The 14015-nt window shown below is 42.2% G+C and overlaps 2 protein-coding genes across 4 annotated transcripts in view; one reads left to right on the top strand and one right to left on the bottom strand.

The window, feature by feature from the left end:
* AASS (aminoadipate-semialdehyde synthase) overlaps window positions 1–4886 on the top strand; it is a 44560-nt gene extending 39674 nt beyond the window's left edge. The window contains exons 23-24 of the mRNA XM_054988931.1: window positions 633–809; window positions 2400–4886. Of these exons, the coding sequence (XP_054844906.1) occupies window positions 633–809; window positions 2400–2518 (296 nt within the window). The 3' untranslated portion in view covers window positions 2519–4886. The remainder of the gene's footprint in view (window positions 1–632; window positions 810–2399) is intronic.
* A 3242-nt stretch (window positions 4887–8128) lies between these two features.
* Window positions 8129–14015, bottom strand: part of PTPRZ1 (protein tyrosine phosphatase receptor type Z1) — a 138634-nt gene continuing 132747 nt past the window's right edge. For all 3 annotated transcript variants that reach the window (XM_054988905.1, XM_054988903.1, XM_054988904.1), the window contains exons 29-30: window positions 12727–12862; window positions 8129–9133 (exon numbers count right to left, since the gene is read on the bottom strand). In XM_054988905.1, coding sequence (XP_054844880.1) covers window positions 8993–9133; window positions 12727–12862 — 277 coding nt within the window. In that variant the 3' untranslated portion in view covers window positions 8129–8992. The remainder of the gene's footprint in view (window positions 9134–12726; window positions 12863–14015) is intronic.

The raw sequence follows: 14015 nt of genomic DNA, 5'->3' as shown, positions 1-14015 counted from the left end.
GGCCTCACAGTAAAGAAAGCATTCTGCACTTCAACAAAAAGCCCCGTTTTGCTAAAAAAAAAACACCTGTCCATAAGAGTATGCGCTTAGGGAGAAAAGACGCAGAAAAGCTAGGGAAATATCGATTCTGCAGCAAAAATAGCCTTTCTCTGTGCAGAATATAAAACAGTCTGGGAAACAGTTCAGAGACTGAATTGGGGTATTTTGACTGTGTGTGCAGAAATCAAGAGAAGTCTATGCAATATGGGGACCTATGTGGAAAAGACTTTAGCATAACACATGTTCCTGTCGCTCGAATGGTGAATTGTATTTCCTGCTTGCCAAGTGTATGTATTTTCATGTATCTGATGGTTAGCTTGGGAATAATGGAAGATGAAGACACAATTTATGGCTGGGATTTAATGTTGTTCTCTTCTGACTGCAGATCCTTTGTTTTGGAAAGGTAAGATGAGTTTCATTGGGAGCCAGAAACAAAACACAATGGGACAGGATCCGGGTGCCTTAATGCTCTTTGAGATGTAGATAGGGACTCCTGCAGATTATGACACATGGTTACAATTTATCATTGATCTTGTGCCTTAAAATTATTTACCACATTAAAAACTGAAATGCCAATTTTGCCTCTTCTTTAGGCATTGGAGAACGAGATATGATAGTTATGAGAAATGAAATAGGAATCAGGCATCCGTCCGGGCATTTGGAAGAAAAATACATTAATCTGGTGGTGTATGGTGATTGTAATGGATATTCTGCAATGGCCAAGACTGTAGGGTATCCTACTGCTATTGCAGCAAAGATGGTGCTTGACGGTATGTATTCCCAAGGCTCTTTCTATGTTTTATCTGTATAATCGACTGATGGGAGCTGTTATTTTAGGACATGAATCCTAAAAAGGAATATTATTCCTAGAGAGATTATAAATGTGACAAGAGTTATAAACCACGACATGTATTTATTTTATTGTTTATGTACAGTATGCCCTGACCTGGATAGCCCAGGAGAGCCTGATCTTGTCAGATCTCAGAAGCTAAGCAGGGTTGGCTTTGGCTAGTAATTGGATGGGAGACCTCCAACAAAGACTGGGGTTACAGAGCCAGGCAATGGGAAACCACCTCTGTTAGTCTCTTGCCATGAAAACCCCACCAGGGGTCTCCATAAGTCAACTATGACTTGAGGGCTGGATTTCATTCATTCACAGTATTTGTATTCTGCCTTTCTGCCTGATCAGGGCTGCCAATTAGAGCAACCATAATAAAAAAACATAGTGAAAATAGCTAAAACTGGAGCTAAAATACATATCTAAAACCCAAATTAAAACATAGGGCAGGAGGAAAGGATCATTGAGGGAACACCGGGCAGAAAAAAATCTTCACCTGCTGGGGAGAGAAATCTGTAATCTTTGTGTCATGGTTGAGAAGGCCCTCTCAGGGCCAAGCTACAAGTGACTTTTTTCCCGTGGAGAATGCTTGATCGTTTTCGCAAGTTTTCCTGGGAACTGAAGTCCCAGTGTCCTTTCCCTCCCTGTTAGAATCGCTTCCTGAAGAGCCAGAGAAAGCTGGGTGCAGTAGCAGCTTTTGCAAATCGTTCCTCCAGTCACAAGCCTGCTGGACAAGAGGGCTCTCAATGATCTTTGGGGGCGGGCAGCTGCTACTTTCCCTCGAGCATCCTGCTCTTGTCCAGCAGGCTTGTGACTGGAGGAACAATTAGTAAAAGCTGCTGCTGCCGCCGGCTTTCTCTGGCTCTTCAGGCAGTGATTCTAACAGAGAGGAGAAGGACACTCGGACTTCAGTTCCCAGGAAAACTTGCAAAAACAATCAAGCGTTCTCCACATGAAAAAAGTCACTTGTAGCTTGGCTCTCAGAGTCTGCCACTTGTCTAGCCTCAGAAAGTGGGGACACCTGGAACAGGGCCTCAGAAGATGGCCATAGTGGTCTGGGAGGTCTGGATGGGCTTCTGTACTCCTATCCTCTGGCCTCGTCTAAAGCAGCTCTGTGAGGTAAGGCTTGAATCTTCTCTTTTATTGGTGTAAAGTTGATAGTCACTGATTGGCTTAAAGAACCATCTGTTTTTAATTTCTGGTGGATAGCTGTGTTGGTCTGCCATAGAACAGCAAGATTTGAATCCAGTGACACCTTAAAGACGCATAAGATTTTCAGGTACCTGAAGGTATCTGGACAAGGGAGCTTCGATTCTCAAAAGTTTCTACTCTGAAAATCTTGTGGGTCTTTAAGGTGTCATTAGACCCAAATCTTACTGTTCAGCTTTTTTTAGTATCTCTAGACATTTATGATATTGGAGATAACTGCTTTTGTGTCTTAACTGCTTGAAATAAATAGCCACATGATAGAATTTGTATCTTTAAAAGTTTCTCAAAATATATTTATCATGTTACCTTCCAGGGGAAATTATCACCAAAGGCATGGTAATCCCACTGACAAAGAATATATATGGACCAGTACTGGAACGAGTTCGAGCTGAAGGCATTGTATACAGTACCCAGAGCATTATCAAGCAATAAGTGGCAGCTCATCTTTTTGGTGGGGAAGGGTTTACTATCCGTCTCTAGCTTTCTATGCATAACTCAAAGCAAATTGTCCCCAGGCATGGGCCACTGCAAGCTCTTCTGCACAGGCTTTGCTGAAATTAGTAGGAATGCCTCGTCACTCCAAACTTGAAATGCTCTTGTGCAGCTCCGGTGGACTTGTAAATGGCTTGTGCAAGACAAATTCCTGGTGGATTTTGCCCTGTACCTTTAAAAAAGTACTCACAAAGTACTCTCCTAACGTTTTAGGTGGACAACAGTTATGGTTACCAGTCTCCCAGTGGGGGCAGGGAATCCCCCAATCCCAACCTCTGCCCCCCTGCCACCAGTCACCTGGCCAGCAGGGGGAAAGGTGTGGGAACAGGCCTCCCAGGCACATTCTCGAGGTGGTGCAACAACATCACTTTCTGGAAGTGATGTCATTGCGCCATGCCGAGAGAGCTCCCACGCTTCGCAGCTGGCCAATTTGGGCCCCAGATTGGCTGAATTGGACCCATTTAGGGCCTGCAAAATGTGCTTGCTCCCACACCTGTGCAATGACACTGCTTCCTGGAATGTGGTCACTTCCTTGAAGTGACATCATTGCGCAGGCGTGAGGAGTGAAAACAAGGTAAGTGTTGGCCCCCCGTCCCGCTGGGAGGATAACAGCAGGTCATTATTCAGTCATCATCTGAAACAGTATTTGCCTAACAAAGAAAAAAATGTTCATACTGAACTTGTTCTGCTAGTGCCAAAAAAAAATTACTGTATTTTTAAATGTCGCAGTATTGCTGTATGTAGTAATACAAGGCTTTGTTTTCTAGTGGTGAATTTGTCTTTAATATATGACAATGGCTGAAGAAAACTATAATGTGTTCTTTGTGAGCCCAAATTGGGATATTTTCCCCTTTTGTTAAATAATTTATGTTGTAGGTAGAGGTCCCAGTTCTCAAACTGCTTATTCTGAGGAACTCCTATTAAAGTCAATAAGACATTTCCAGAACCGTTGGCTAGATCAGAACCCCAGCATGGTGCCTGTGGGTACCATGGTGCCTACTGACAAATTTCCGGGAGCCCACCAAGTATTTTATTCTCCCTCTTGCTCCTCTTTCACAGTATATATTTTAAAATTACTACTCTTGTCCCCTTGCACTTGGGCTTCCTCTTTTTGTGTGTATGGCTCTGCCTCCTATGGTGGTCAGTTTGTGGTTGACTTCACCTTCTGTGGCAGCAATTTTGTGGTTGCTCCCACCATCCTGTGTCAGAATTCCAAAGGTGCCTACAGGATCAAAAATGTTGGGGATCCTTGGCCTTGGTAATTGTGTCTTTTAAGAATGTATATGTGAGAGCCCTGTGGCGCAGAGTGGTAAGCTGCAGTACTGCAGTCCAAGCTCTGCTCACAACCTGAGTTCGATCCTGGTGGAAGCCGGGTTCAAGTAGCCGGCTCAAGGTTGACTCAGCCTTTCATCCTTCTGAGGTTGGTAAAATGAGTGCCCAGTTTTTTTGGGGTAAAATGTAGATGACTGGGGAAGGCAATGGCAAACCACCCCGTAAAAAGTCTGCCAAGAAAATGTTGTGATGCGACATCCCCCCATGGGTCAGTAATGACTCGGTGCTTGCACAGGGGACTTGGTGCTTGCACAGGGGACGTTTACCTTTTTAAGAATGTATATGAGACAACTTTTCATCCTTCCATTACTCATTTTTAGTACATTTTTAGTACATTCACTTTGTACTTAAAATCAATCACATGTCAAGGACAAAAGTCTTAACCTTTTCAGTCTGACTACTGACTTAGGCTCAAGAAAAATTAAGAAGTTGTTCTTTGACCCTGGTAAATCTCACCTTAACTGCTGACACCATTGTGCAACACCAGCTTAGGGTGTGGGTCATGAGTTCAGTGTTGCCCAGCCACAACAGGTCTATGTTGCTGGTGATCTGGTGTCTCTTCTCCCACCACCAGACTATGCAGCACAACTGAGCTCCTGTCTACCAGTATCTTTTTCAATTCTCAGACAGCCTTGGCTCCAAGTGGTTGTGATTTACAAACCAAACCTACACCCAAACTAAAAAACTAAGCTTTCCGTTCCTATTTCTACCTTTTCTTCCATCCACCCACCTAAATAAAAAAGAATCCTCCTTTTTAAAGCTTATCTTTTGCTAAGGGAAAAACATGTTGCTGGATGGTGCATCACTCAAAATCCTTGTTTTTCTGTGTTTTTGTACCAAACTCTTTTCTACTTCAAAATACATTTGAATCACTAAATCGTTTTCTTATATGGGAGTGAGGAATATGTAGGTGCTGAGTTTAAAGAAATCCAGTGTTTTTGTTATGATTGATGCTAAATAAAAGTTTACTTCATCACTATTTGTTTCTTTTTGTAGTGATTCAAGTTGTACATTAACATGGGCCTTCGCTTATTTGGGTATAAGGTATATTTCTGGGTCCTTGGCAGGTGAGCACTTCATGAGTGAGATAGTTAGCACATTATTGTGATGATTAACACCATATTGTGGAGTAACATGAAGTATAAATCAGAATAAATATTGGCTTAAGGCTTAAGCAAGGAGGGGAGGGACAAAAGGGTACCCATTTGCAGGGGCCCAGGCTGTGCTGTAAGGGGCTCATCAGACCCTAGCTATTGTTTCAAGAGGAGAATGCCATTTTCTTCTCCCTTTCTTTACAAACAACCCTATTTTATTTTATTTTTGCTCATGAATTTGTATCCCAGCCTTGTGTTTGTACAACTGCCATTGTTCTATGTGAGGACTCTCAAGCTTGTCTTTTATCCCGCTGCTATAAACATTTTTGTTCTGATGCTGCAAGAGTTGTGCTGTCGGAAAGAACCAGCCAGGTCAACTCATCTAAACAAGAACCATAAGTGACAACTGTGAGATAAAGCCACTTCATACTGTGGCTGAGTTAGCCCTTCTTCAGACCGGAAGATTACTGCCTCCCATCCCCCCTGCTTGACCATATCAGTACAATTTTCCAAGCTTTCTTCTACTGTACGTTGTAGTACACATAAAAGAGGATAGTGTTTTGAGTCAAACGTATTAAGGTGAAATGTGTTACTAGAGTGTCAGGAACTTTGGCAAAATGAAATACAGTTGACACTTTAAGCTTCTGTGGCAAATAGTATTTAGGGCTGAGTTTTTTTATTGTGTTCATCGTGACATTGTCAAGGTTTTTTTTTCTAACCATCCTTTTTTTTGTAACTTGAAAACAGCAAAACAAGACTTCAATTTACATTGCTAAAGATATATTGCATGGCTTGCAGTTACTTGAGTAACACCATTTATGCTCTTGACCTAGTTTTACATAAACAAACTTCATGTCTTCTGAGCATGGATTACAATAAAAATAATTGGAATTTGTTCTATTTGTCTGACACAGTTTGCTTAACTCTAGTTAGGAACCAAGGCATATTTATTAAAATGAGTAAACCAGTGCAGGTTTAAGATTATGGAAGGTTTCTTATAATTCTTCATTCACCCCCAGTGAATGCAAATTGATAAGAGATAATCTGTTGTGTCTGAAGAAGGGAGCTCTGAATCTCGAAAGCTTACACTCTGAAAATCTAGTTGGTGTCTAAGGTGCCACTGGACTCAAATCCAGATTATCCTAAGGACTTAATGTTTTTAAATAATTTGTTAGCATGATGAAATGATGAATCCAATTGCAGACACTGATGGAAGGGGCAGTGGTTGATTCCTTAGGACTATTATTTTTAAGGAACTTTGCTGAACTCAGCTGAAGGAGAATTTGTCTGTGTCAGGTGAGTCCTTCCTCTACATTTCCTTTTCCATAGTTCATCTTCCTGCAGTGTTGAGTAACAATTTATTGCCAGAGACAGGGTACCACTTCGTGCATGGGGTGCTTCCTAGTTAACACAATACAGTTGGATTTTCTTATGCTGAGTCTCTGAATTGTTCTGTGCACTTGGATTAGGGATGGGAAAGGAAAATAAAGAACAAGGGGATTAAGAAATGAGGTTAAGGAAGCAGCCATGAAGATCAACCCTGTGCCACTTATACCCCAGGGGATGCTGTAAGGGGAAAATGATTTTGTATGCTTATGTTCAGTGCTTGTTTTGAGGGCAAACAAAAGTGAGCATGTGTGTATGTAGGGGGGAGGTGTCACAGGGGAAATCATCTGTATTTTCAAGCCAGTGACATAGGAACTTGAAAGATTTCTCAAATGGTACAGAACTGCATCCTTGGATTCATTTTCTTTGGATAGCAGTGCTATGACCAATATGTGATAGAAGCTCATTCAGTCTGTGAGCTCCTCATAGCTATAAAAAGTATTTAATTCAGTGTACATACATATTTTTCCTTTAGAAAGCTCAGAGCACTTTCTACTCGCCACCCCAATCAGGCTCTCACCTGTTTGACTTTAGACGCTAATACTTCTGTGCATTTTCTTGAGGGTAGCCTTTTGCCTTTTATAAAGAAAAATATTAAAAAGCAGAAAGTATGCTTACTCTGAAAATACCTCTCTGTGCCATTGATGATTTCCTTCCCCTGATCTTATTACAGTTGTGACATTTTCTGATTACAGTAGGTCTTTGCAATCTCCCTTGTTCTAAAGAAGCTAGCAGGCACTTGCTTATGAAAGCCCATAAACTGGGGCTTAGGATATGGGTTATTGTCTTCCCTTGACTATCCTAGAAAGTGTTGCAGAGAACATATGAACCCTGACAGTGTAGTGCAGTCAACAAATCCTAGATACCTGTTTAGTACAAGCCTAGAGCCCATATATCCATGGAGCAAAGCATCATAAGGCCTCCCTTGTCCTAGGCCATTTTCACACTGCTTACCGGCCATGGAACATGGCGGCAAGCTCCCGGAATGACAACGCCTTCCTGGTACCAAATCGCGTCAGGAAGATGCTGTCGTTCTGGGAGCTTGGTGCGATGTTCCGTGGCTGATAAGCAGTGTGAAAATGGCCCTAGTCCACTGTTGCTAAGATGTGTGTGGAGGGAAACAAATCCTGGCCTAGTTGAGACTCGCTCTGAATCAGGAAAGATGAGTTTTATTGGGAGTAAATCCCTTAAACTGATATGCTCCAGTTTAACTGGCTCATGGACAGGAGTACTTCAGAAACGGCTTTTGGAAGCATTGGTTTCGGCCTCTACGAAGGTAGGGAAGATGTGGGTGTGAGTATAAAAGGTGAGAGGAAATGTGAATGAACACTGGCTGAACTTGCCTCTCCCTTTGTTTCCTTCTTCCTGCCAAAAGATGACTGGAACTGTTAAAGCAGAGATCTGGAACCATATATTCAGCAGATGGATAAAACTGGGTGCTGTTTTAGGAGAGACATATGGGGGGCAGTGGTTCATTTCTCTTTCATAATCCTGCTTTCACACCACATGTGATATGTTCCACAAAAGCATCTATAGCCCTTGCTATCACACATTCTCTTACATATATCCAATAAGCAGGCTTTTGAAATTTGCTTTGAATCTTAAATCCCTCCCCCCATTTCTTTGCCCCAGTTACTGAAGGCGAAGCAGTGCCCTTCTGAGCGGAGCCCAGATCTTCAACCCTGAAAAGGGCAGGCTTGACTAATGCATCTTTCTTGCACAGAGTTAAGACACAAACTGGAATATCAATATTTATTTTTGCAATGCCTCGGGTAAAAACCGTTTAAACAAGGCTGAATACAGATGTTATTCTCATAAAAACATCTCAAAACAAGTTTTTTTCAGTTCCTCAGAAAAGTTAAAATTGCATGCAGAGACAATAGTTACTTAGGATGCATAATAATATCAGAATATCTTTGTTAAAATTAAAAACAGGTACTCAACTACATCATTTTAACAATTCAAGTACACAGAACTAGAAAACTGACTCTGTAGTAAAATATAAAAATCTACAATTATAAATATAAATTTGGTCCATGGAATCACTATAGAAATATTTACAGTAGGTATTAACTACGCTAACTGCCTAGCAAAATCTTAAAATGTTGAATATTACAGGTAACAGTATTATATTTACAGTCTACCATATTAAAAGTTACATTTCTAGCAAACATAAGAAATGCTATAAATAACAGCAAGGTGGATACTAAAAAAAAATAACTTGTTTGTTGCTTAGAACCCCTAGAGGCTATAGTTATGGTAAAATTTAAGTTAAAATAAAGCCAGAGAAGTGGAAAGCTAATACTATAAAGAGAGAGACCACAATTTCAGTCATAGAAACACACTGTAGTTCAATCAAATTAGTCCAAACATAACAAAATGCATTACAAGATTTTTTTCCAAAAAGGCACACATTGTTAAAGATATAAGTTCAGCAATAAAGTCATATGCAACAATTGTGATTTTTTTTTCCCAACGGGAAATATAAAAAAGATAAATGAATAGCTGGATAATTCCCCCCTCCCCCCTACATAATTTTTAATAAGGGGAATCAATGATACTGAAAAATCCAACTCTGCTGAATTCTGAACACTGGCTGTCGTCAAACTAAAGATTCCAAGCTCTCTGCTGCATTGCCATCGGGTAAAGCAGAGCCATTACTGTCTATGGATACTGAAGGGTTTTCTTCTTGCCTTGAACTTACAAGACTGAGGATAGTTTTGTACAGAAACTGGTACTGGTCCTACAACGGGAGAGGGAGAAAAAATACAAGGTTGGTGTGGTTGGTCTGGATTGCTAGAGTATCTTGTCATAGTGTGTTTCATGTGCAAAAACCCTAAGAATGGGTCATGCATTTTTTCAAACACAAACAGAACTTTTTTGCAATTTAAAACAGTTTTGCTTGCCTTTCTGCCATATTTACTCACACTAAATAAATCAAAACAGCAACAGGTTTTTAGAACGTTAACCATGTTAAAGGTCACTCCCTTTCTTCTCGAGTAGTATCTATGCAATCACATTTGCCCCTGGCTTCTGATTAGAAGAGGTATTTCCTATGGTCATTGATTCATTCTCATGCAGCTGAAAAATACGGGGCAGTAAAAACTTCCTTGGAGGTTGGGAAATGTTGTCAGACTTGCTAGTATTGTGGGCTACTTCATGTTGAAGGCATGCACCTAGATTGTTTTCAGCATACATGAAAAATGTAAAGTGGGAATTCAGCAGACAAATGTTTGCAAACACCTATGCTCTCACTGAGGGTTGACTTATTTCTTGATGATTCTTCTGTTCTATCTGCTTCACTGCTTTGGAGAAATAATAGAGCAAAGTGTTCCCTTTTGTGAAAAATGTGCATTGTGCAGCGTATGCAGCCAGATTTCTTCAGTCGGTGGAAGAGAGAGATCTTCACCCAACGGGAGAAAGGAAGGAGGTGTTTGCCAAGTCCATGTAGCCCAACATTCCTGAGTGTGGCGCCCATGGGTGCTACAGGGCCCAAGGATCGCTTCTCCAGGCATCTACTTGCTTCTTGAGTTTTGGAGGTAAATTTCAAAGGGTCTTGAGACTCTTGAATGGAAGAGGGGGAAATAATCCAGGGAGCTTCAGCTTGCTCCCTACCAGCTGACTGACTAGAAAAGTGTTGAACTCATCTCAGGCAGGTGTGTCACGGCCATGCATTGTCCTATTGATCACAGACAAGACCACAGACTTTGGAACAAGAGGTGTTTTGGAAGAGACTGGGAGTCTGTATCTTAACAGTAACTCCTCACGGTTAAAGGGTATGAACTTTCGTGAGCCTCTGTTTTCTCCCTGAAGAACTCAGGCACATCTAGAGATAGTAGAAAATGTGGCAGGACACCTGAGTGGCTAATTGACATTGACAGAGAGGTAGTGGAGAGGCATCTGGCTGCACTGGATGAATACAAATCCCCTGGGCCGGATGGGGTGCACCCAAGAGTGCTGAAAGAACTTTCCAGAGAACTTGCAGAACCTCTGTCCATCATCTTCAAGGCCTCCTGGAGGACTGGGGATGTGCCACAAGATTGGAGAAGAGCGAATGTTATCCCAATCTTTAAGAAAGGGAGGAAGGATGACCCAGGAAACTACAGGCCGGTCAGTCTGACTTCTGTTGCTGGGAAGATATTAGAACAGATTTTAAAGGGATCAATCTGTAAGCATCTGAAGGACCGCTCAGTGATCCGGGGAAGTCAGCATGGTTTTGTTCCTAACAGATCCTGCCAGACCAACCTGGTTTCCTTCTTTGATCGAGTGACCAGCTTATTGGATCGGGGGAACTCTGTTGACGTGATTTATCTGGATTTCAGTAAAGCTTTTGATAAGGTCCCCCATGACATTCTGATGGGCAAACTGGAAGACTGTGAAGTAGACTATAGGACAGTTCAGTGGATAGGGAACTGGTTGGAGGACCGCACTCAAAGAGTGGTGGTCAACGGCGTTTCATCAGATTGGAGGGAGGTGTCCAGTGGGGTGCCGCAGGGCTCGGTTTTGGGCCCAGTACTTTTCAATATTTTTATCAATGATCTGGATGAAGGAGTGGAAGGGCTGCTCATTAAATTTGCTGATGATACCAAATTGGGAGGGGTAGCAAACACCCAAGAAGATAGAATTAAAATTCAACAAGACCTGAATACTCTGGAGAAGTGGGCAGCTGTGAATAGGATGCAATTCAACAAAGACAAGTGCACAGTATTACATCTGGGCCACAAAAATGGGAAGCACAAATACTGGATGGGGGATACACTTCTGGGCAGTAGTATATGTGAAAGGGATCTTGGGGTAAGAGTGGACTGTAAACTGAATATGAGCAGTCAGTGTGATGCGGTGGCAAAAAAGGCTAATTCAATCCTGGGTTGTATCAAAGGGGCCATAGCATCGAAATCGCAGGAGGTTATAGCCCCTCTCTATACTGCCTTGGTCAAGCCACACCTGGAGTATTGTGTGCAGTTCTGGAGGCCTCAGTTCAAAAAGGATGTGGACAAAATCGAGAGGGTGCAGAGGAGAGCGACGAGGATGATCAGGGGTCTGGAGACTGAACCCTACGAGGAAAGGCTGAGGGCCTTGGGAATGTTTAGTTTGGAGAAGAGGAGGTTGAGGGGGGACATGATTGCTCTCTTTAAATATTTGAAAGGCTGTTATTTGGAGGAGGGCAGGGAGCTGTTCCAGTTGGCAGCAGAGGGTAGGACGTGAAGCAATGGGCACAAAGGTGCCGACTGGATATTAGGAAAAACTTTTTCACCATCAGAGTAGTTCAAAAGTGGAATCAGCTGCCTAGGGAGGTGGTGAGCTCCCCCTCACTGGCAGTTTTCAAGAAGATGCTGGATGAGTACTTGTCAGAGATGCTTTAGGCTGATCCTGCACTGGGCAGGGGGTTGGACTAGATGGTCTGTATGGCCCTTCCAACTCTATGATTCTATGATTCTATGAGCCACAGCTCATACCCTACCACACATTTTATTAGTCTTATAGGTGCTACTGAACTTTTGCTCTTTCTACTGCTACAGACAGACTAACACAGCTACCCATCTTGATCCATCCTCATGGTTAAGGCATCTACTAGGATCATAAACTTGGTTTAACTTAAAAGAAAATTGCATACCCCACATACGTGCAGTCACTTCAGACTACGAAGGCGTTCAGATGCAGGATCGTTTGATTGTTTGTTTGAAAAAGAGAAGACTTGGTCTTTGTAACATGTGTTTAACTAGCTTATTTTTAAAAGCACAAGCTGTTGTAGACTATAGTCCACTTCAGCAGGTTCTAAAATGGACAGAACAGCAAAGGGCACATAAGGGCCACTGTTCGAATTTCAAAAATAATTGCCTAGTGGAATTTTCATTTTGAACTGATTCACCTTTATTTCTTCCATCAGGTTTTATAATGGCATTGCCCTGTTGAGACTTCCTTTGCACAAGATGAAACAGGCTGCATCGGAGCTGTCAATTGTGACTGAGAGAGGATAGAAAGAGTGGGAGGAAGGGTGCAGCCAAGATCCCACGAGGAGAACAAGCAGAGGGCCGCTATGTGTAGTTCATTATTAGTCCCCCAACACAGGTAACTGGAAGGAACTAGAAAAGAAGAGGGGGAAGCACAAAGCTGGGCTGGTAGCAGGGAGTGGATTCTCAAGCATTTCTATTCTTTAGGCTGCCAATTTTTCATATTATCATTCTGACGTAAAATATAGCAGTGTTCTAGAGTAGCAGTGTTCTAGACTAACAGTGTTAACATCCTAACAATGATGATGATGTTGAGATGCATAAAATATTTGATCCTTACAGTAATGGAACTTTTGAAAATTGTGTGTGATCCTTGTTTACTTACAATGTCTGTGAAGACTCCAGGCCTCATCAAGTTTATCATCTTAGCTACGTGATAAACGTCCACACAGTTTTCATTCTCTAGCTGATGCATGAGCGTTGTTAATGCACAGAAAGTACCTGCTGTCACTCCTCCATGTCTTTTTGAATGTAAAAGAGAAAGAGACACACACACACACATACTTAAAAGCAGGGCTTTTTTTCTGGGAAAAGAGGTGGTGGAACTCAGTGGGTTGCCCTCGGAGAAAGTGGTCACATGGCTGGTGGCCCCGCCCCCTGATCTCCAGACAGAGGGGAGTTTAGATCGCCCTCCACGCCGCTTGGCGGTGCAGAGGGCAATCTAAACTCCCCTCTGTCTGGAGATCAGGGGGCGGGGCCACCAGCCATGTGACCATTTTCAAAAGGTTCCGGAACTCTGTTCCCCCGCATTCCCCCTGAAAAAAAGCCCTGCTTAAAAGAGACATTACTATACTTTGAGAAGGTGCACAATGTTTCTGAATATGTGCCATTTATGAAGGGCTGGGGCGGGGCAGGTGTTGAGAGATACAATCACACATCATTATTTCTAGTCAGTTCACTAGTTTTAAACATGGGCCATTTCCACACGTCTTACCTGCCTGTGGAACATCGTGCAAGAGACCCAGATAACAGCGTCTTCCTGGCGCAATTTCACACGAGAAGAAGGTGTCTTCCGGGTCTTTCGCGCTATGTTCCGCAGGCAGGTAAGACGTGTGGAAACGGCCATGAACCACCTGCAAATAATAAAATTGCCCATGTACTAGATGGGAATACTAGAAAAGCACAAATCTGTTGGCTTGGTCTTTGGGATGCCCCCTGTTGTTAACATCACTACAATGACTATGAAATCTATATAAAAAAGTAAATACTGCAAAGGCTCTTTAAACACTGCTTTTTGTAATATGCTCTTGGAAATGTTCAGGAGTAGGTTTTTAAATTTTCCTGAGAGTTTTGTCCTTCCTTGCCTCTTGTAATGTCACCTGCTGAAAAGGCTCTCTCCCTTTTTTTTCTTAATCAGTATTCAGTTGGTTCTAAATTTTTTTAGAGCTAATTCCAATTGAGTTGAAATTGTTCCTTGACAATCCAATCAGTTGTAAAGGAAGGTTCCCTCAGTTTGATCTCATGGCTCCATTTGCACCAATAAATATATATATCCAGTCCAAATAAATGAGTCAGTGCAACTTCTGTGCAAGCAAAGACTTCTTTCATTGGCATAAATGGATAGAGAATTGCAATGTATGCACCCTGCTGCCTATGTGGAGTTGTTCCAGATAT

This window comes from Eublepharis macularius, chromosome 9, assembly GCF_028583425.1.
Source record: "Eublepharis macularius isolate TG4126 chromosome 9, MPM_Emac_v1.0, whole genome shotgun sequence".
Taxonomy (NCBI): domain Eukaryota; kingdom Metazoa; phylum Chordata; class Lepidosauria; order Squamata; family Eublepharidae; genus Eublepharis; species Eublepharis macularius.
The sequence above is the reverse complement of the archived record's forward strand: the minus strand, read 5'-3'. Positions and strand labels throughout refer to the sequence as shown.